The 23,094-nt window shown below is 36.6% G+C and overlaps 2 protein-coding genes across 2 annotated transcripts; one reads left to right on the top strand and one right to left on the bottom strand.

Annotated features, from left to right (window-relative positions):
• Window positions 1–2,169: 2,169 nt before the first annotated feature.
• On the bottom strand, window positions 2,170–10,276 carry LOC109104881 (myeloid leukemia factor 2-like). The gene is made up of 8 exons (XM_042772764.1): window positions 9,447–10,276; window positions 9,210–9,318; window positions 8,634–8,675; window positions 5,858–5,911; window positions 5,479–5,607; window positions 3,100–3,259; window positions 2,775–2,992; window positions 2,170–2,663 (listed from the first exon to the last, which is right to left on the bottom strand). The coding sequence occupies exons 1-7, from the start codon at window positions 9,488–9,490 to the stop codon at window positions 2,778–2,780; spliced, it is 753 nt and encodes a 250-aa protein (XP_042628698.1). The 5' UTR covers window positions 9,491–10,276; the 3' UTR covers window positions 2,170–2,663; window positions 2,775–2,777.
• A 1,858-nt stretch (window positions 10,277–12,134) lies between these two features.
• Window positions 12,135–22,865, top strand: LOC109104877 (cell division control protein 42 homolog). The gene is made up of 6 exons (XM_042772765.1): window positions 12,135–12,292; window positions 13,195–13,299; window positions 13,568–13,640; window positions 14,698–14,807; window positions 20,845–21,042; window positions 21,146–22,865. The coding sequence occupies exons 2-6, from the start codon at window positions 13,195–13,197 to the stop codon at window positions 21,233–21,235; spliced, it is 576 nt and encodes a 191-aa protein (XP_042628699.1). The 5' UTR covers window positions 12,135–12,292; the 3' UTR covers window positions 21,236–22,865.
• Window positions 22,866–23,094: the final 229 nt, after the last annotated feature.

Genomic DNA, 23,094 nt, shown 5'->3' with positions numbered 1-23,094 from the left:
TCCTGCAGTTTTTTCTTCCCATTCGAACAGACCTCTGTCCCGGCTCCCATTGTGTTGTAACCATAGTAACCAACCTCGCAGAAGTGCGCGTGCGTTGTGTCTGCCGTCTGACTGTAAGCGCCCCATCTACCGTTTGAAGCACGAGATGCTCAGACTGGCTGCAGAGCTACTTTGCATTGATTTACTGTTGCAGGTGTTTAACAGGGAGCGGCGTTCACGGGTTGGAATTCGTTACAGCACAACATCGCACGATCAGCAATCAGTAAACAACATCTAAACCTGTGACTGAAAGGATCATGCGTTCATATTTATATCAGGCATATTACATGTTCATAAATCTGTAGCAACTCATAAATATCTCTGGTTGCAATTGTGGTGGTTTGATACAGATTTAAATATTCATTCAAGATTTTATACCTGTATAACCTATAATTAGTCTATAAATAATAAATTAGTAGCCTATGTGGTTTATAAAAGGAAACGCTGTTTAATAACATTGATTAAAGATGGACATTTGTTCTTTTTCTGTTATACTCTGTAAATTATAAGCGTCACATCAATATTTAGGAAAGAGACATGTGCGTGATACTGCTTTAATGCAACAACTTAATAAACAAGAAGAAAATGAGTATTGAGCAACTTATATTTGAAACGTTTGTCTGTTTTTGCCTCTGCTAAAATAGGTTTGAACGAAGCCAAAGCGAAATCAACCGCAACTTGAACGAATCGGTTCAGTGAATGATTCACTCAGTCAGCAGCTTGTCGCCATCTACTTGCATAATGAGGTAACCTGTTAAAAGAGTGACTGAGAAAAATAAATAAATCAATCATCCACTAATGCACAGACTGATATTTTGTCTGCAGACAAGCAGAGTGATACAAATAAAGAAAAGACTCAAATCAAAAATAAAATAAAATAAAATAAAAAACAGACCCAGAAGTCCGGAACTAAGTGTTCTATACGCTGTAGAATCATTATACGGATAAGTGGTTCTATAATGTTCCTGATTATAATTAACTTTACACAACTTCTCTGATTAGGAGAGGTGCAGTATGTGTGCCTTATGGTTTCAAGATCAGAGCACACACACTATTTAAACATTCTCCTCAATAACTTTGTTCAGCAATGTTTCAATAGTCTTTCTGCAGCCATCTCTCTTGTCTGTCTCAGAGCTGATCATACTGACCTTCAGCAGCAGGTACCCAAGAGATTTCTACTGTGAAAGTCACTGACACTTTTCACAAAGAAGTGTCCAAAAACAGAAAATACAAAGGTAGAACATTGTGGAAAGACAAGAACAAAGTAATAACGTGCAGTTAGAACCTCAAATAGATCTGGAGAAGTATTTATGAAACACTGGCCTGAATCCTCATTAGGCTATGTATCGCTTAAGATCTGTGTCATGAAAAAACGACATCACCTTATCCCTTCAGAAAGCCTGACATACATTTGTTTGATTTTCCCAGTGTGCATCACAGATGTATTCTGTCAGGTGTTGTGCTTTGCCTTCAGGGAGTTGCCCATTACCACGGCCATGCCACACTAAATGTGGCTAGGGTACAAGAAAATCAAAAAAAGTAAGTAAAATACTAATATTTACTATAATTAATCAGTATTTTTTACAATTTTAACTATATAAATATATAAAATAAATATACATATACAATAGCAAATCTATAAAATATTACAATTTAAAATGTTTTCTAGTTTAATATTTTAAAATGTAATTTATTCCTGTGATGCAAAGCTGAATTTTCAGTCAGCAGTCATTACTCCAGTGTCACATGATCCTTTAGAAATTATTCTAATATGCCTACTTAGTGCTCAAGCAACATTTATTATTATCAATGTGGAAAACAGCTGGGCTGCTTAATGTGTTTGTGGAAACCTTGATACAGATTTTTTTTTCAGGATGTTGAACAAATTGTTCAAAAGAACAGCATTATTTGGAATAGAAAGCTTTAGTAACACAAATGTCTTTACTGTAATTTTTAACACATCAGTTTGCAACTTAGCTGAACAAAATGTATTCATTTTTTTAATCTCACTGACTCAATTTTAAACAGTAATGTACATATGTATATAATTAAAAAAAAAAAAAACGCAACAGTGGGCTCACTAAGCATATCGCTGACTATCGAGGCATAGATGTAACACAGCACAGCCAATGATGTAACAAGGTCTTTTTATTAGTTAATATGTTTAATTAGTCAGCATTGTACAGTTTAACCCACAGATACCCTAGTGTCAACACAAACATACACAGACTTTACAGTGAATGTGTGTGTGTATATATGTGTAGTGTATCATTAAATATTTGGATACTGAAATATTGGAAGCATGAGAATTCATTTAAATACAAAGATGTCTGAGTGTATGTATATATCACAAGGTTGAAGAGCTGTCTGAATTATGATGAATGCTGGTGTGTATGCTTTGGGAGTAGTAACGTGGTATGAAGTACACAGGCCAGGCCAAAATCCACACAACAGAGATGCAGTCTAAAACATCAGCCTGTGTTATGATACCTCATGCCAGCACGCGTCCCGGTAAGGAGCTGACTACAAATATTGAGACAGTTCAGATCTATCAAACATTTGACCCATCTGTTATAATTTTCTTCTCTATCCCTCCCTTCACAGCATCAGCTAGATAACTCCATCTGTAAACAGATGCACAATATGTTGAGAAAAAAAAAAAAACTCTCTGTGTGTAATCTACAAATCCAAATTTCAAAGAGAGCTGTTTCATTCAGGCCATGCGAGATCCGTACCTCTCACCAGTCATAGCGTGGGCGGGAGTGAGGAGGATGGTGGCGTGGTGACTCGTGGTGAGGCGAGGGAGAGGAGGAGGAGCTCGGAGGCGCTGTCAGGGCCAGCTGCTGTCCTACCCCTGCACTCCGCTCATGCCCGTATTCTAAACTATGGGCATTAGGGGGGCGGTACCGGCCCACCTCTCTCATCCACTCTTCATCAAAGGCAGCTGCCTCAGCTGAAAGAGTGATTTTTACAACAGTGAATAGGAGAATTTCTTCATAAAGGTCAGGGACAAAATGTAAGCAGTTACAGGGGAATAATGGAAAGAGGGATTCAACTCACTCTCTTCCAGGTTGAAGAAGTCCTGTCTCTCTTCACGGTCTCCCGTGAGACGGTTCCTTGAGCGTTCCATCACATGACCTCTTTCACCAATGTGATGCCCTATAGCCATTCGCTCCAGCCCACTCTCACTGTCCCGCATTGTTTGACGTGTCTCTCTGATCTAAACAAAAACACACATACACAATTTTAAAAAAACAATTAGGGGTCATTCAACAGTTTTGACACTTCTATGCGTGGTATTTCAGTGAAAAAATATCTTAGTAACAAAGCATCGGCAATCAAGTTAAATCAGTCTATCACTGTCAGTCTTTTAAGGAATTTAATGATTCTGATTACGCTTAAGAATTCCCTCATAGTTCCTCATTGGTTCCATTACCAATTCAAATTTGAGGAATAAATATCTGGACAATTAAAATGCATTTCTGTTGCCAAATGCTGGGACCATTGCAATAAATAAAAAAAATATTAACACATTTCTTATTTTAATAATAAAACTCATGTGCATCTGTAACTACACATTGTCATTGGAACAATCAGTTGGAAACGACACAGATTTAAGTCTCACAAGCCTTAAGTACCACATATTACAGTACCAGTTCTTGGTTCATGGAGTCTGACATGACAAAATTTTTGACTTGTGGTTCAGAGGGTCAGATTGAGAAACTGTTTGCATTTACATTATAAGAGTCAGGAGATTCAGAAATCACTTGTAGCAGTGTATGTATTTTCATCAATAAAAAGAACAGGCTTATAACAGTCATTCACTTGAGAATTAGACATCACTAGTCCTTTTACTTGTTTTTCATTAATAAAAAAGAACTGGCTAATAAGACTCAAGAATTAAACTTCCGTTGGGTCACACTAAAAGTTTTTTTATAAGATTTAACTTCATGTACAATTACCAGAACCAAACTGCATCAAAATTTGCTTTAGGTATTTATTATTATTTTTATTATTATTGTTTATTTTAGATTAGATTCATTTATAAAAAATTACGCAGTTTGAAGCCGACCGATGACCTGACAAACATCAAATTAAACAAGTTAAATCAGTGAAAACATAGCCAGCCAATACCAACATATGCCCATTGAAGTCAATGCTGTTTGTCTGGTACAGTTAATTTTTCATTCAACATTTTATAGCTAGCAGGATTAAAGTATTTTAGCAAATAATTATCAAACAATGGAGAATGTCATTATAAATGGGCATATATCAATTTGTGTGCCAGATATTCAAAACTAGGGTTCAAGAATCACAGGCAGTTTACACAACAATGTTTTTAGCCAAAAACGGGGAACTTTTTATGCGTTTTGCCCAAGCAGCAACTTTCAAGTCTCTCTCATGAAACCAACCCGGAAGTGACTAAAACTGCAATTCATCGACTGGCCGCTAGAGGCTGGCTCTAAAAGGGAGTCACTCCCATAGACTCCCCATGTTAAAATGCACAACTTTACAGCAGAAAAAAATGTGTTTACAGCCGGGAGTGATGCGTGGTGACGCGCTGCCAAGATGTCGACGGCCCACTCTGCCCTCTTTGAGCTTCAAAAGTGCTCTTCAGAAATCTACGGGTGACGTCACGGACACTACGTCCATGTTTTTATACAGTCTATGGTTTTGCCCCCAGGTGTGCCTCACACATACTGCAAAGTGAAGCTGCGGGCTCTTTGAATGTCCCCTGATGGCTGGCTGCAGTACAGGTCATAAACCCCGCCTTCTCCATGTAAATGAATGGGACTTAAGTCAAAAAATATTATGCTTCCAATACAATTTTCCGAAAGATGGTTTTGGTCAAGTTTTTGAAAAAGCCACCATTATCGTGTCCATGTTAACACCCAAAACGGTCATGTCATGCATGTGCGTAGTACATGTTAGGTATGTAGATATGCGCAGTACGTGTCGATTTTAAAGACAAGTGCAAACAAACATACACAACAATGGCAGAGAACATGGTACTGTTGTTGCTGCTCAATTTACTTGGTGCTTGGTGCTTTTGCCATATTGCTCGTTTGTTTACGTCTGTGCGCAAGCTGCTATCACTTTGAATGAGGAGTAAAGCAACAGGTGGTGTGGTGATTTTAGTGACGGAACTCCCACCCACCACAAGCTAATCGTCACTTCCCTACAGGTGCTGTTTACTAACAAGGTGACAGTGCCAACTACTGGCCTGGTATACGTAATACAGCGTTTTGGCCATTATCGTGGATGTGTGTAAACGCGAATCATTTTGAAAATGTTGTCATGTATACGTGAAAACGCAAAGGAAAAACTTGTCAGTTTTTGACTACATCGTTGTCGTGTAAACGTAGCCTCAGTCACGGACACATTCCCCTTCATGTCTATTGCATAATACATTCTGCTGTGTGTCCATGTGTCTCTTACACCCCCAGGGGCAGTGAGAAATTCACTGGTCTGCTGATAGACTTTAGGTGCTCCTGTGTCTATGGAGGAGTATGAGATGACTGTGGAGGAGGAGAAGGTCTGGCAGTTTGGAGAACCAGACATTTGTTCCTACAGAGTAAAGAAAACGAGAAGTTATGAAAGTGTGATCTAAGATCAATCGACTTCAATAATTTATGCAATTGTAGTCAAAATATAGAGAATTAAATAAGATTTCAATTATTTTAATATGAAATAAACAAAAGCTATAAATGATAATGCACTCTTTCCATTAACAAACGGAAGCCTTGTTCTTAAAGTACAAACGAGTTAAAGTTTCAATGATTCTGATTTCTGGCTGCTAGGCCACCATGAAACTCACCATGTTCTCCATCATCCCACTCATCATGCTGAACATGTCCATGAAACCTCCACCCTGAGAAAAAAAAAATCCCACAGAATTGTCAAAATGCATTGATGTAAAAGTTATGATACTGCACAATTTCTGCCAGTAATCAAATAAATGAACTCCTTTGTACAGACAGTCAGGGTATTTTTGTTGCCATTAAAGCATAAGATGCTCTGTGGTTCATTTTCAAATCCTCCTGGAGATGATTATCAGATTTTACCACTGATCTATAATGGAGAACTGGATTGCTCATGTCATAAATGTGAAGCCACCACGCCGCCATATTGGTATTCCCTAGTATTTCCATTTATTCTATTGAATTAATAGTAAATCATATGATTTTAATGAGAAAACATCACTTCACAAGTCAGCGTTTTTATATCTTTAGTATCCCTGTACATTCTTACAATGCAATCGTCCTTATGTAAACGCTTAATTGTTTATAGTGGGGAATTCCCCCTGCTTATTAAAAAGTTACGTTCATATACATAACAGTAGCGTACAGCCGTGGCCAAAAGTTTTGAGAATGACACATATATTAATTTTCACAAAGTCTGCTGCCTGGCAATTTGCATATACTCCAGAATGTGATGAAGAGTGATCAGATTAATTGCAAAATCCCTCTTCATCATGAAAATAAACTTAATCCCAAAAACATTTCCACTGTATTTCAGCCTCGCCACTAAAGGACCAGCTGACATCATGTCAGTGATTCTCTCATTAACACAGGTGAGAGTGTTGATGAGGGCTAGGCTAGAGATCACTCTGCCATGCTGATTGAGTTAGAATAACAGACTGAAAGCTGTACAAGAAAAGTGGTGCTTGAAATCATTATTATTCCTCTGTTAACGATGGTTACCTGCAAGAAAATGTGCATTTATCATTGCTTTGCACTAAAGTTGATTCAGTTGTGGGATCGGGGCACCACTAGTGCAGGGCTTGCTCAGGAATGGCAGCAGACAGGTGTGAGTGCATCTGCACGCACAGTGAGGCAAAGACTTTTGGAGGATGGCCTGGTGTCAAGAATGGTAGCAAAGAACCCACTTCTCTTCAGGAAAAACATCAGGGACAGACTGAAATTCTCCAAAAGGTACAGGGATTGGACTGCTGAGGATTGGGGTAGAGTCATTTTCTCTGATGAATCCCCTTTCTGATTGTTTGGGGCATCCGGAATAAAGCTTGTCCGGAGAAGAAAAGGTGAGCGCTACCATCAGTCCTGTGTCATGCTAACAGTAAAGCATCCTGAGACCATTCATGTGTGGTGTTGCTTCTCAGCCAATGGAGTGGGCTCACTCACAATTTTGCCTAAGAACACAGCCATGAATAAACAACGGTACAAAAACATCCTCCGAGAGCAACTTTTCCCAAACATCCAAGGACAGTTTGGTGATGAACAATGCATTCTTCCAGCCTGATGGAGCACCTTGCCATAAGGCAAAAGTGATAACTAAGTGGTTTGGGGAACAAAACATCGAAATGTTGGGTCCATGGCCAGGAAACTCCCCAGACCTTAGTCCCATTGAGAACTTGTGGTCAATCCTCAAGAGGCGGGTGGACAAACAAAATTCTGACAAACTCCAAGCACTGATTATGCAAGAATGGGCTGCCATCAGTCAGGATGTGGCCCAGAAGTTGATTGACAGCATGCCGGGGCGAATTGCAGTGGTCTTGAAAAAGAACGGTCAACACTGCAAATAGTGTCTTTGCATAAACTTAATGTAATTGTCAATAAAAGCAATTGACACTTATGAAATTCCTGTAATTATATTTCAGTATACCATAGTAACATCTGACAAAAAAAATCTAAAAAAAAACAGTAGCAGCAGACTTTGCGAAAATGAATGTGTGTCATTCTCACAACTTTTGGCAGCGGCTGTACATCAGATGAACATGATTACAAATTACAAAGTGCTCATTCTGAAATCTGAATAAAGATTTATGATTTGTATACACGTATACCATACTTCACCTTGTACAGTTATTCAAGGTTTATGTAATTTTGTTAAAGTGTTTTTGTTCATACAGTAGGCTATCTGCAAATGTTTCAACATGGATTTTGTTAACAGCATTCATGCAGGTGATGATTTATACATTGGTTCAATTAATAATTAATTTAACATACATACTTAACATTTTACTCCTAATGGTAATGCTAGTAAAACGCCATAAAATGTGCGTGATCTTTAAGAGTCTGAAATAGATGTTGCTCAATCAGGACATTAAAAATATACACATCATAACTTATTCAGAGAAATAACGCTGACTACTACATATGGTACGGACGTAAAGACATTAAGCTTTATTTCCAAGATGATGCATGGTAAGCTTTGCTTTTCAATACAACATACAGCAATACAGTAACAGAGGCTTGTATTGTATTATACATTGTATATTCTAATCAATTTCTGATACTAAATCGAGATGTATTTTCATGTTTAATATTTCCTGCATAATTACGTACATAAAGAAATATATTTTGTGTTGGCTCAGTTACCTGTGTCGACAAGTGTGCATCAGACACACCCACCTAAACGATTTAAATACATTGCTTATCCTGCCCAAAAAGACCATAAACATTGCAGATAACATCTGAAGTAAAAAAATAATTTACATACACATCTTTAAAACATATCTTCGAACGCAATGAGCACTCCAGTCATTATATAGATCAGTGGAATTTACACAAACTTGAGGAGGTCATGCAGCTCAAACACTGCTGCAAAGGGGAGAACAAGGAACAAGGTCATACCATTCCCATCATGCCAAAGGGGGACAAGGCTCCAGCTTGGGGCTACAAAGGGTAAAATATGGAAACTTTAATCATCAATACAAGCCTAAAAAAATCACTCATAAACACCTACAAGTATAATTGAGACTAACTGCAGAGATGCCAATTCAGCATCAAACTGACAGGTCAACATATTAAGAGAATTTTCACTTAACCCTCATGTTGGACTCAATCTTTTTTTCTTTTTTTTAAACTGAATTATTCATAGGTCTTACTGATCTACGTTAATGCACATCAGTTTTGGAGTGAACACTCCTAAAGTTATCCACAAATAATGCTTTTTCACTCACAAATAAACTGAGATCAATGAGGCCTATGACTTAACAGTTCCAAAAAAATAAAATACAAAACCTGTGCTAATTGAAAGAACACAAGACAATAAAAATTAATCCAAGATTTGATGAGGGATTTACAAGCAGTTTTAAAAGGCAGGTCATTGACCATGAACACCAAATTAGCTAAAGGATTTTTGCATAGAACAAGTGGAAAAAACAAACAAACTGCAAATCAGGCCCTTTCTACAGCTCTAATGCATACCTGCAAGCGTGTACGTGGATGCTGGATCTGAGGGACAAGAGGAAATGGGTCCATCCCAAAAGACCCAAAAAGACTTCTCATCTGTTGCCTGTGTGCAGCGAACGGATCCCTGTCACAACATAACATGCAATTATAGTATACAGTTTTTTTTTTTTTAAATGAAATTTATTTTAAAGCACAAATTAATTATTAGGTTATCCTCAAACACGTTTTCATTTTTAAAGTACTAATACTCACATCATGTATGGGCTGTCATCCACATCATTCAAATAACGAAACATTTTTGCTTTTCTTTCTTGGTTGGTTGAACTTGCACCAGTAAATAAACTTCCGTTTCTTGAATCAAAATCCCCCCCCAAAAAAAGATTAAAACAAAAAAAAAAAAACAAACAAAAAAAAACACAGCAGCTCAGGAGCTCTTAATTGGTCAACCAATCATCAAGTTCCCTTTGCTAGATATGCAAAACAGTCTCAACTGGAGAATTATACAATTCGGCCTACCTAATCACAGTACAAACCATCAATCTATCGAGCGAGATGAATAAAACACACTAACATATCAAAGCAGCTCTGCAGAACACTTATCCCTACGCGAATACTGTCGAATATTCCAGACAGGTGCTAATCCAAAACAGCCTGCGAGCTATTTCAGATTGTTAGCCTAACATAATAACATGCGCGCGGAAATGATTTGTTTACAACCACAACGGGGTTCGGAGATACAAGTCAATGTGAATTTTGTCCAGCTGGCGAGAAAAACAGCAGCACGACGAGCAGACGGACCGACGGAAATACCCTCCGCAGATGAGCACAGGAAGACAGTATGACAAAGGAAACAAAACCTGGAAGATCCTGGGCGAAAAGCTTGCGCTTCTAAGCGATTCACGCGTTTTTTCGGAATGCACTACATCAGAGTCGTTGCAGTATCTCACGCTATCATTAATAAATTAAGTCCAGTGAGAAAGAGACGCGTTTGATAGGAAAATTAAGCGCACTTAGTAAAACAGGCACAAAAGCCAAACGTCAACAGAAAAGAGAGGTGGGAGGGGGAGGAAGAGGAGGGGAAGAGCGCCGCGCACATTCCGGTGATGAAAGATAAAAGTTTAAGCGCTGCTCTCAGAATGACTTTTGGCTCAGCTGCCTTTATATTTTGATGAGCATTTGGTCATTTGACGGTTGTCTTATTGATTTTACGAGCATTATTAATATGATCCTTATGCATAAACTCTTTTATGTTTTGGAAATTTGTGAAAATAATGAGTTGAATGCTTATTAATTTAATTTATTTATTTTATTAATATTACTTGGGCTTTTTTTTCTTTTTCGTTTCTGTCTTTTCTATGTGTTTCTATGTGTGTATATATATACACATATTTATTTATTTATTTACACACACACACACACACACACACATATATATTTATATATATATATACACACACATATATATATATATATATATATATATATATATATATATATATACACACACACACATATATATATATATATACACACACACACACACACACATATATATATATATATATATATACACACATATATATATATACACACACACACACACATATATATATATATATATACACACACACATATATATATATATATATATACACACACACAAATGTATATACATATATACACACACACACACACACACACACACACACACACACACACACACACACACACACATAATATAATACTAAAGTAAATACAATATGTGGGATTAGCAGCCATCTAGTGTGTTCATTTAAAGGGGTCATATGATGTTGCTAAAAAGAACATTATTTTGTGTATTTGGTGTAATGAAATGTATTGCCTTGCCTTGCCTTTCTGAAACGCGTCGTTTTTTAAATGCTCATCGTTCTGAAAAGCGAGGTGTGCTCTGATTGGCCAGCTATCCAGTGCATTGTGATTGGCTGAATCCCTCAAGCCTGTGACGGAAATGTTACGCCCCTTGCCTTACTGTGATGCCGTGTCCCAGCCAGAGAGACCTGACAAAAATATTAAAACCCATTACAAACGAGACATTTGTTGCATCAAGTGGGGACACAATTACAGATTATAATGACTTATACTGTGTTTTTACACGCTGCGTTGCATCGCGCCATGTAAACATAAAACCATGTCTGCATTTTTGATCGGAGAAACGACAAACAACAAGCGCTACTCTACACTGCTCAAAACTCGCGTTTGAATCATCAGTGGGAAATCCTTTACATATGTAAACGTACTTACAGACTGTGAGTCAGAACAGCCGGCATTGTAGTCTTCTCTCCCAGGATCAGGAACAGTCCTTTATAAAATGTGCTGCACACATCTGAATATTTGAATTAGGCCAAAGAAAGTATTTTCACTTTCAAAATGAAACAGCGTTTCCACGACATGGCGACAGCGTCAACAGCGAGAATCAAAGTCACGCCTTCTTTCTTTGCGTAAACATTTGGGTGGCGTTATGCAAATCTTCCCATATGACGTAGACATGTGGGGGTGTGTTTAAACGAGGCGTTTTAGGAGGGTGTGGACGAGTCTAAACTTTTATAAAGTATATCTCTCTGGGTTTAAGACTTTAGTCTTTGCAACTTTACAGATCTTCTTTATACACCAAGAGCTTGTAACACTCCAAAGAGAAAGGAAAACTTGAAATCGCATCATATGACCCCTTTAAATTATTAAGATTTTTTATATATATTTTATTTATTACTTGTATGTAAAGTAAAATATGAAATAGACGCATTTTACTAGCTTTTATTCTTTCCATTCTTCACTGTTTGTGTATGTGTGTCTTTAGAATATATTCCATTTGGATGTATTCATAAAATATGTTTACAAAACAGCCAATGTCAAAAAGCCCTCTTATTTCTGTAACCTAGAAAAACTGTCACTGTGCCCCTAGCGGCCGCTCAATAGGAACTGCAACCTGTGTTGGGCGTGTGCGCAGAGTGGGCAGGCTGGCTGTCGCAGGAACTACGACGAGACGTTCTTCGCTTTTATTCACGTCAGATTGATACTCTCAAACCCGGACGTAACCAACGCCTAGTCGCCGGAGAGGAACGGTAAGTAATTTTCAATCTGTAACATTATTTTATCTGGCTTTTAACCTGTCAAACGGTCGTTAAAACAGTACACGTTTTAGTTCAGTCTTCACCGTTGTGTAATTTTGATTTAGGATGATTTGTGGCCCTCTCGGCAGTGCTAGCGCGTTAGCTTAGCCTCGCAGCATCCTGTCGCCTTCGTTACACAAAACTTTGATTCATTTCACTGTTGACAAATCTCGTCAAGATTTATTTAGTTTTCTGTAATCACCACAAACCACGCATTTCTTCGCCATTAACTATAGTATTCAATTAAGTCGATTTATGAGGCGAAGTGTTAAAAAAAAATGTTGGGGAAAGAGAACAGAATAAACATATTCTAATGTAAAATCCGACTTTTAGTATGAATAAAAAATACATTTCTTGTCATGTTTAGAAAAATCGGCTTTAAAATAAACGACAAACAGGCTCATTCGTGTTTTACTTTTAAGGTAACGTTACCTGGTATTCGTTGTGTTTATCGTCCCGAATTTGACTCCAAATGTAGTAATTACTAAGGATGAACACTTTAAAAAAGGTCTAATTTCAAAATAAAATCATTCACAAACGGAAATGTAACTGAAAAACAGGCGATATTGTTAGTGAGACCGCGACAAAGTCGAGTCTTCCTCTCAGCAGCGTTAATATGCGGAAGCAAATAAGACAGGACACATTCTTGTATATGCATTTCTCTATGCCTGCTTTTGTTTCTGAAATCAAATCACATCACTTTATTGGCAATTCTGGCAAATGCGTTCAACCTGCCTGGAACTGCTCAAAACACATGATTCCTGAATGGTTCACTCAGAGGTTATTTCTGAATCCCACGAGGGCCAGTTCCAGTAATAACATGATTTTCAATCTCTTTGTCTCTCGCCATATAGATGCAAACCATAAAGTGTGTGGTGGTTGGAGATGGAGCTGTCGGAAAGACCTGCCTCCTCATCTCATATACAACCAACAAATTCCCCTCTGAATATGTTCCCACGGTAACAGAGCAAAGGGTGGTGGGCTTTGGGTCAGAGATTTGGTGGGAGGGGGCACAGTGATCCAATGATTATCAATAAAAGTGCTAGCTATTATGTGTCTTGTGTGCTTTGTGCTGTTTAAGACTAGGAACTCTAATGCATGTGTGTATTTCACAGGATATTTGATTAGATTGATTAGAAACATTATTAGTATTGTATATTTAGTGTTGTCTGAACTAAAATGACATTACATTATGTGTGAATGAGATATGTTTGTGTTTGTTTGCAGGTTTTTGATAACTATGCTGTCACAGTGATGATTGGAGGCGAACCGTATACACTGGGGCTTTTTGACACAGCAGGTAATGCAGTCTGGGACTTTCTTTACACTTGACATAAATCTAGTTTGATTCTCCACACTGTCATTCTTTTTTAAGTATTTTTTTATTTTTTTGGTTTGCCAGTATAAGCAGTATTTAGTATATCAAATTTGGTTACCATAATAGTGATTTAAATGTCAACATGATGCCAACAGACGTGAGACAATAGATGTCACTATTGAAAAACTGGAAAAACTGGACTCATTCACTATTCACTATTTAGTGAATATCACATAGTTAGGTGTTTAAAGACAAGCGAGAGAAAATGCGTATTCAGATTCAGTTCTGCAATCAGCTTTAAATCTCTACATGTGCGTGCTTTCACGTGGAGCAGCATTTATTACACAGAGCCGTTGTTCACTGACAAGCTTCGCAAAACATGCACAAAATATGATCGTGGTTTTGCGCAGCTTGTCAGTGAACAATATTTATTGTGCATCCCTACTATATACATACTGATACTACAGTCTCAGTTTATAAGTGGTATAATAGGGTGGAAATCACATCTCAGCTACACACAATCCCACCATTTTTGTTGATACATTACCGTATAAAAGTTTGTGGTTAGTAAGTTTTATTTTCTTTAAAGAAATAAATGTTTATTCAGTAAGCTTGCATGTTTCAAATAAATGCTGTTCTTTTCACCTTTCTATTCAGATAATCCTAAAAAAAATATATATATATAATGGTGTTTACAAAAATATTAAGAAGCACAACTGTTTTAAACACTAGTAATAATAAAAAAATGTAAGTAAATATATACTAAAATAAAATGGTTATTTTAAATGGTAATAACTCACAATGTTAATGTTTTTACTGTATTTTTGATCAAATAAATGCAACCTTGGTCAGCATAAGACACATTTTTTCAAAAGCATTTAAATATATTATCGACACCAGTCTTTTAAACATAGTGTACATTAATTTAGAATTATCTCTAGCTTTTTTAAGTTAGATTGGATTTCTCTTCAGTAATCTCGAATGACTCTCAGAGCTGAAGAGAGCTGGTAATGAATGGCGTCTGTTCTTGTTTTCTCAGGTCAGGAAGACTACGACAGACTTCGGCCTCTCAGCTATCCGCAGACAGACGTCTTCCTTGTTTGCTTCTCTGTTGTTTCTCCTTCCTCCTTTGAGAATGTGAAAGAGAAGGTAGGTGTTCATTAAAATGCTTTCTGCTTTCTTGCTGGTCTCACTGTTTGGCACATCAGAACGTGAAAGATCCACCTTTCTCTGAAAGGATTATTGACATTCAGTATTGATGGTATACTAAACTGTCACAATTTAGCGTTTAAAGTTTCAGTGCCATATCTATTGCATGGTTTCATGTTCAGATACATTACAGTGTTGATACTTGCTTTAACAGCATTGTATGTTTCATACAGTCAGGTTTTAGTTTGATGACACTGTCGTCTCATGTTGTTTAGTGTCATTAAAGCACTCTTTAGCAGTACCTGATTTTCCTGCTGGACTTGGAGAATGGAACTCATGTGAATGGACCAGTGATGTATTTAAACTGATCTCTTATCAGGATTCTGGATAAATGGGTTTATTTTTGTAATGTTCTTTCAGATGAATATTTGTCAGTGGTTTTCTTTTCAGATTTCTAGTGTAAATAAATACAAGTAAATTAAGATTATTACATAGCTGTATTTATTATGCTATTATCATTGATGAATTGCAGCATACTGTGATCAAATGTTTTTTATAGAAGGACTATTTAACAGTCTATCTCAGAAACCAATTTCCTGTAAAGTGGTGTTGGTTTCATGTTTCCCGTATCATTTCACACTCACAGTCTTCTTAAGAAGCTGTATTTTAAGCAATAAAATGCTTAATAAAACATTTAATATTGTCTAACTTGGTGAATGTATAATTTTACCGTTTATTTTTGTGTTTCAACTGCAGCCTTTTTTGGGGTATGGAACTGAAGCATAAAATGTATGTGAAAATAGGCAGCACAAATTAATTTGTAAGATAAGGACAGTACAGAGAACTCAAGTTCATAATGTCATGGTCCCACAGTAGGGCTGAACAATTAATTGCATTTGCGATATGAAAAAACATGATATTTCAATCGCAGAAGTGGCGATTACGCTCGGTCACATGACACGCGAGAGTAAAGAGGTGTGTTCGACTGGACTTGAAGATCGATCATGTATGACATCAAAGTATGGCGAGAGAGCATGAGGAGAAAAAGAGCAGAAAAAGAAAAGAAATAAAACAGGACACTGCTAAAGGATGTAATTTATAATGGGAGATGGATCGGTTTGTGAAAAGGAAAGAGAAAAGCCATAGATGATGTCACACAGACCCAGACAGGTGCTGGTCATTCAAAAGCTAAATGCAGAAAATATGACACGGCATATCTTGCTCTCGGCTTCACTCACTGTGTCTGTACCGGACTCTACAGGTGTCGCGTCGCGCCACAGCAGCTCTACTGTACACTGGACATGACAAAGCGACCTGTGCAAATCATTTTAATTTTGTGTCAGTACGTCATAAATAGAACAAGGCATCAGTTTAATCCAGTGTAGACAGCGTCACTGGGTTCTACTGTATTTTGCCGCTCTCGTCCGGTGTAGACACAGTGTTTAATGTCGTTGGTGAGGAGGAAAGCCTGTGTATGTCCTATGGCTTAGCGGACAGCATAAAACAGAGAGAATAATAATAATAACAGTTATTCTCTCTATGCTATTTTTCAATGTTTCAAGTGATGCAGGTGGCTTTTTCCCTGTAGGTTTTTTAAATAAATAAAAAAAGCATAAATTTTTCAAAATGTTTAGTGAAATTATTTGGCACGACCAAAAAGTTTGAGAACCACTGGTCTAAAGTTAAAGGGGTCATATAATGCTTTTTTAAATATCATTATTTTGTGTATTTGGTGTAACAGAATATGTTGACATGCTTTAATGTTCAAAAAACACATTATTTTTCAAATACTGTACATTATTGTAGGTCCTCTATGCCCCGCCTCTTTTAAACGCCTCGTTTTCTACAAAGTCCCTCCTTCCGACAAGTGCAGTCTGCTCTGATTAGCCAACAGACCCAGTGCATTGTGATTGGCCGAACACTGCAAGCACTCGTCGGAAATGAAATGCCCCTTTCCATAATTGCAAGCTTCATCTTTCAAAAATAAATAAGACAGTTAATAATGTCCTTAGTTTTACCATCAGTTCAAGCCTGAAAGGGGAACAGAGTCGCGTGACAGACACAGTGATGAAGCTCGTATGTGTTTGCAGTATACAAGCCACAGACGGTTAAGACCGCTGACTCCACTGTGATGTGATCCTGTCTCTCTCTCACATAAGCACACACACACACACACAACGTGCAAAACTCTGCATTTGAACACTCAATAGCAAATACTTAAACTAATAGCAAAACATACTTACAGTAGCTGATTCAGAAGTGCCAGATTGTCGTAGCAAAGTAAGAATTACTTCCCCTCCAAAGTTCACGAAACGGTCATCCATAAAATGCATTGCTGTTCTGATGTAAGTAATCTTAAAGCTTCCTAAATGAAGGCCAAATAAAGTGCTTTTGCTTTCGCCTAGAAACACACAGCATCTCCCTGACAACTGCGGTTACTGAAACCACGCCTTTCTTTGCGTGAACATTTGGGTGGCATTACACAAATATTTCCACATTGTGACGTAGACGTGTGGGTGTGTTTGAATGAGCCGTTTTAGGAGGGCGTGGCAGAGTCTTAACTTTGATAAAGAATATCTCTTTGGTTTTGAGACTTTAGTCTTTGCAACTTCAGAGATCTTATCTATGCACAATCAGCTTGTAACACTCCAAAGAGAAATGAAAACTTGAAATCGAATTATATGACCCCTTTAACAGACAGTGTTTACATATGTTTATTAACAGTGACCTACCTAAAGTAGTGTGGTAAAGCAACAGATTTGTTTTTATATTTCTGCAATCTACTTTAGTTTGTGTTATTTGTATATTAATGTTTACACCAGGCTTATTTGTCAGTGCTTTATGTTGTCATAATTATTACATGCTTACAAGGTTGGAAGTTCAACAAATCAGTCAATATTCTACTGTGATTCTAGTTGTTTAATAAAATTGTTGTTCATATCAATTCATGCATAACCTAATTTCATCGTAACATAGGCCTGGCCAACAGAAAAGAACATTTCTGTTTAATCTATCTAATATCGTGTCATACTATACAGTGCTTTTTGGAATTATTATTCTTTGTGGAATAATAGAACATAAAGAGCTTTAAAAATTAATTGCATATTAAATTGCAATATTGGTTAAAAAAAAAAATCGCAATTAGATTATTTTCCAAAATCGTTCAGCCCTACCCCACTGGGGGCATTCATTACTTTGAGTAATTTATGAGCTTTGTTACTATTATTTTTATTATACAATAGGGCTGTGTATCACCAACAAAGTCACGATACGATACGTATCATGACACAGGACTGCATTGAGTTTTGCATCGAATTTATTTTGTGAAGAATTTGTTTATTAAGCTGTTCATACTACAGTGTCATTTCTAACTATTGGCAGAGCAGGCAGTTGACCTCTGCATTATGAAGGGCCTCCATAACTGTACAGTATAGGTAATGGCATATGTTTTAATGTTTACATTGGGCAGTCCCCACCAGGTACAATATTCTGATTGTTTACATCTCGTTTTTAAGCCCATAAATAATAATGTACTCGTGCTAATAAATTTATATCATAGAGTACACATACTAATATATTTAAAAAATCATCTTTACATTGCTGGTAGGTTATCATTGCACAAATTAACACACTTTCTACATATAAAAAAAATAAAAATTAGAAGAGTTCTAAACTAATGCGCTATCTTCACTGTTTCTCAATCGCTCAAAAGCTACATTATCTTTCTCAACAAGGAGCTGGTAACATCATTGTTTCTAAAAGAATTAAAGCTACAGCTTCACTGTTAATAGAGAAACGCAGCAAAACGGTGCTAATTCATACATACAGTACACCACCTCTCTCTCTCTCTCTCATATAAATGAACACTTGATGAATGGACCTTTCTCACATTTCCGGGTTTCTCAGCAGCAGTTGTTGTCATAGTTGGGTTAACTTGAAGAGCAGTGAATGGGAGAGTACCACAAATATATTTTTTGCATTTCCATTTGCTCAAATAGCAAAAAAAAAAAACTCCACAATAGTGTTTTCATGACTTTCAATAAAAGGAAAAAAAATTGAGAGACTGATAACAGCAGTCAGAAGAGAGAATGATGTCATATTTACCGTGCCTCCCATAGACGCTGCATTAGAAACATCCTTGCAGTAGCGTTAACTATTTTATTTTGTAATTTGATGCAAAGGTGATATAATACAATGAATAGTGTTATAAATGTACATACTTTAAAAAAAAAAAAAAAAAAACCATTTTAAAACTTTTGAGGATTTACAATACTGATGACCGTTAAACGTGTCATCACAGTCTTGTGAAAATGGTCCATTACACTTTTCTGAGAATAAAATATTGAAGTGGAGATCGCTAAACTGCAAGCTTACCGGTGTTTTCAAAAAGCAAGCACGTTTATCCACAGTGGCGAGAGAGTGTGTACACAAGGTTGCCAGCAGTGTTGGGGGTAAACGCATTACAAGTAACGTTTGTTACGTAATCCGATTACTTTTTTCAAGTAACTAGTAAAGTAACTTTTTCAAAAAAGTAACGCCAGTTACTTTATTTTCCCATTTATTGACTGACAAGTCTCCTGTCCTCATATTGGGAGTAATCGGAAGTGTCGTGTGCACTGTGTGAACATGATGTAGTTCTTGAATTAAATGTGAAAATGTGAATGAGTTCATTAATTCATCCCACTCGCAAAAAAACTGATTTAGTATTCATCAAAATGAATTAAAACATTGAAATGCAAACTCAGAATATGACGCAAACCTGCAATAATTAAATATGTTAAGTAACACAAATGTATTTAATCCCATTTAGTCAACCAATGTCTTCGCTGCTGACCTTTGATGATCAAGTTTAACCATTCTAATAAGCAAAAATGACTTTAGATAAACTAACAATTGTACTTCATTGTTTTTTTTTTTTTTTTAAATTGATGAAGTGTGTTGAGCCTTCTCCTGCGTTCTACTGTACAAACGTGAATTTACTTTTAGGTTTATTCATTACAGTTTTTGGTGTGAAAGGGCTTTTATATTTGCTATAAATAAAACTTCTTATATTACATTTACATTTACGTTTAGTCATTTAGCAGGTGCTTTTATCCAAAGCGACAGACAAAAGAGGACAATGGAAGCAATCAAAATCAACAAAAGAGCAATGATACACAAGTGCTATAACAAGTCTCAGTTAGCTTAATGCAGTACACGTAGCAAGGGTTTATAAAATAATATAATAAATAAAAAGAAAAACTGATAGAATAGAAAAAGAATAGAGCAAGCTAGTGTTAGAGGTCTTTTTGCTTTTGTTAATTGTATAATAATAATAATTAAAAAAAAAAAGTATACAAAAAGATTGGAAAGCTAGTGTTAGTTGTTTTTTTTTCTTCTGAAAATAAGCAGCAAATTAATAGAGTGCAAGTCTAAAAGGGACAAGTTTATATATATATATATAATTAGAATAGAGAGTGCTAGGTTTTGTAGGCAAACATCAGTGCCTTGAATTTTATGCGAGCAGCTATTGGTAGCCAGTGCAAATTGATGAACATGTGTGACGTGCATTTTTTTTTTTTTGGCTTGTTAAAAATGAATCTTTCTGCCACATTCTGGATTAATTGTAAAGGTTTGATAGAAGTGGATGGAAGACCTGCCAAGAGAGCATTGCAATAGTCCAGCCTGGACAGAACAATTAAGCCCTGCTCATATTTAAAAAGTAACGCAAAAGTAATGTAACGCATTACTTTCCATAAAAAGTTATTAGTTACTTTTTTTGGGAGTAACATAATATTGTAATGCATTACTTTTAAAGTAACTTTCCCCAACACTGGTTGCCAGGTTGACAAATAAGTAACAATTGTCTTTGCAGATATTTCTTTGCAGATAATGTTTGATGGTATTGTTTGATCAATAGAAAGTTCACAAAACATTTATTTGAAATCGAAATCTTTTGTAACACTATAAATGTTGTCACTTTTAATCATTTGCATCCTTGCAGTAGCTTTCTAGGCACTGTCTTACCACTCCTTTTTCTCCTCTCTCTTTCTTAAAGTGGGTACCAGAGATCTCCCACCACTGTCCACGCACTCCGTTCCTTCTGGTGGGTACTCAGGTTGACCTGAGGGATGACAGTAACACTGTGGAAAAACTTGCCAAAAACAAGCAGCGCCCCATATCGCCTGAGAGTGGGGAGAAGCTGGCCAAAGACCTCAGAGCTGTTAAATTCGTGGAGTGCTCTGCCCTCACACAGGTTAAAAGAGCAGCCGCACACACCCGTGATGACAAAAAAGCTCTACTCACTTATCACCCACATGACCCACTGCAAATAACATTTTACGATCTCTTTCTTACAGAGAGGCCTGAAGAATGTATTCGACGAGGCAATACTCGCTGCCCTTGAACCTCCAGAGACCAAACCCAAGAAGCGCTGCGTCCTTTTGTAGGAACACAAGCAGTGGGTGATGCACTCACCCCAACAAGAGAGGCAGAGAAAAAGAAACATTCTGGTGGGGTTTTTTTTATTTTTAATTTGATAGGGCTTGGGGTTTGGAGTGGAGAGAGTTATAATTGGGAAAAATTATGGGAACAAAACAGCAAAAAAACTTGATACTGGAGGAATTGGCAACATAAATGGTATTGCAAACAAATAAATGCACACTGTGCCTTTCTAAATGTTTCTAGAACAACAGAAGAAATTAGAGAACCCTGGAAGCAGTAACACCCCCTACAAACAAAGAGTATAATGATAAAAGAAAATAAGATATAGGCGCACTTTACAAATGTGATGTCTTAAAGAGCAGCATATAGATCCAATTTAATGCTTTAAGTGTCAGTTACATGTAATTGATCCCAAAAAAGTGTGAGAGTAGCACAAATACATGAGATTAAATGCTTCAGGTTTCTGATCGGCATCCAAAATGATTTTTTTTTAAATGCTTTCACTGGACAAACGCCATGTTTTTCTCTGACACATGCTTTGCTGTAAGCCGCACAAGAATGGTTAGCACACAATGTCTATAAGCAGCAAATTTCATAAAGTGTAAAGCCGAACATGCTGACAGCACTTCTGCAGGGCTTAGCTGTTTGCTCTGTAACCTGTGGATAGTGTGTGTGCAGAAGCTGATTTCAGCTTTCTTGAATCTTCTCAAAATTGCAATGGGCACAAAAGCGATTCTTGACAAATTAGCCTTTTAGTGTTGTTCTGGGTGTCTGTTTTGTTGTGTTTTTGCCAGTTCTAGACGCTGGATTCACATGACAACTGTTGGCAGGTTCAGTGCTATATGTGGTTCATATGTATTTTATTAATATTGTTATTAATATGTACTGGACTCGATCTGGCACAAAAGCAAGCTAACGTGATTGGTTTGGGCATATAATTAGCTCTAATCACTGACAATGGCACTGAAACAGAACATATCCAAAATAAGTTTTAGATATTTTTAATTTTAATGTTGGATCAGAGTGTTATGGCCATAGAAATCACTCTATGGTCCCATCCCCTCCTGAGTGACCTGTGTTATATGGTTATATAAGAGAGTTTGGGACTTGCATGGGAGCCAATGGATTTTACTTCACAAGCATTTGTTTCTTCCTTTATGAGCCAGACTGTTCTTTTCTTCTGTGGTTCATGCTCCTAGAATTAAGGCAGTGCCTTCTGCTGGCCGTTTAGAAAACTTTTTTTTTTCTTTCTCTTTTTGTTTTGACTTTGAGTATGATGTATTAAATGTATTACTGTTATTCTCTTGGGTGAATGAATTTAGTGGTGTCATTTTGAAACTTGAGCTTTTTTTTAATGACTTTTTATTTTATTTTATTATTATTATTATTGTTGTTATATATGTATTTTTTTTTTTTTTTTTTTTTTTTTTTTTTGCTAGAGTACCATTTGATTGTGATTTAATAATAAAATAACAATTTGAAATGTAATATTTTGTATAACTGATCTTATCAGTCGTGTGAGTAAAAAGGATGAGGATAATCGATGATGATGGTTTGAAACGTGGCCTTTTCTTAGTAAAGTTCTGCGGTGTTTGGAATCTCACTATATTTGTAATAAAAGTGGTGTGACTGACACACAGCTGTATTTCTATCCTGTTTTTAGATGATAATGTGATTTTTTTTTTTTTTTTTGTTTGACAGTAAGTTTTATTTGTTTGTTTTGGGTAAGATTTATTTATTTTTATTTTCTTAAGAAACTAACACTTTTATTCAGGAAGGATTCATAAATTGATCAAAAGTGACAGTAAAGGCATTTAAAATGTTACAAAAGATTTCTGTTTTAAATAAATGCTGTTCTTTTGAA

This window comes from Cyprinus carpio, chromosome A16 (assembly GCF_018340385.1).
Source record: "Cyprinus carpio isolate SPL01 chromosome A16, ASM1834038v1, whole genome shotgun sequence".
Taxonomy (NCBI): domain Eukaryota; kingdom Metazoa; phylum Chordata; class Actinopteri; order Cypriniformes; family Cyprinidae; genus Cyprinus; species Cyprinus carpio.
The sequence above is the reverse complement of the archived record's forward strand: the minus strand, read 5'-3'. Positions and strand labels throughout refer to the sequence as shown.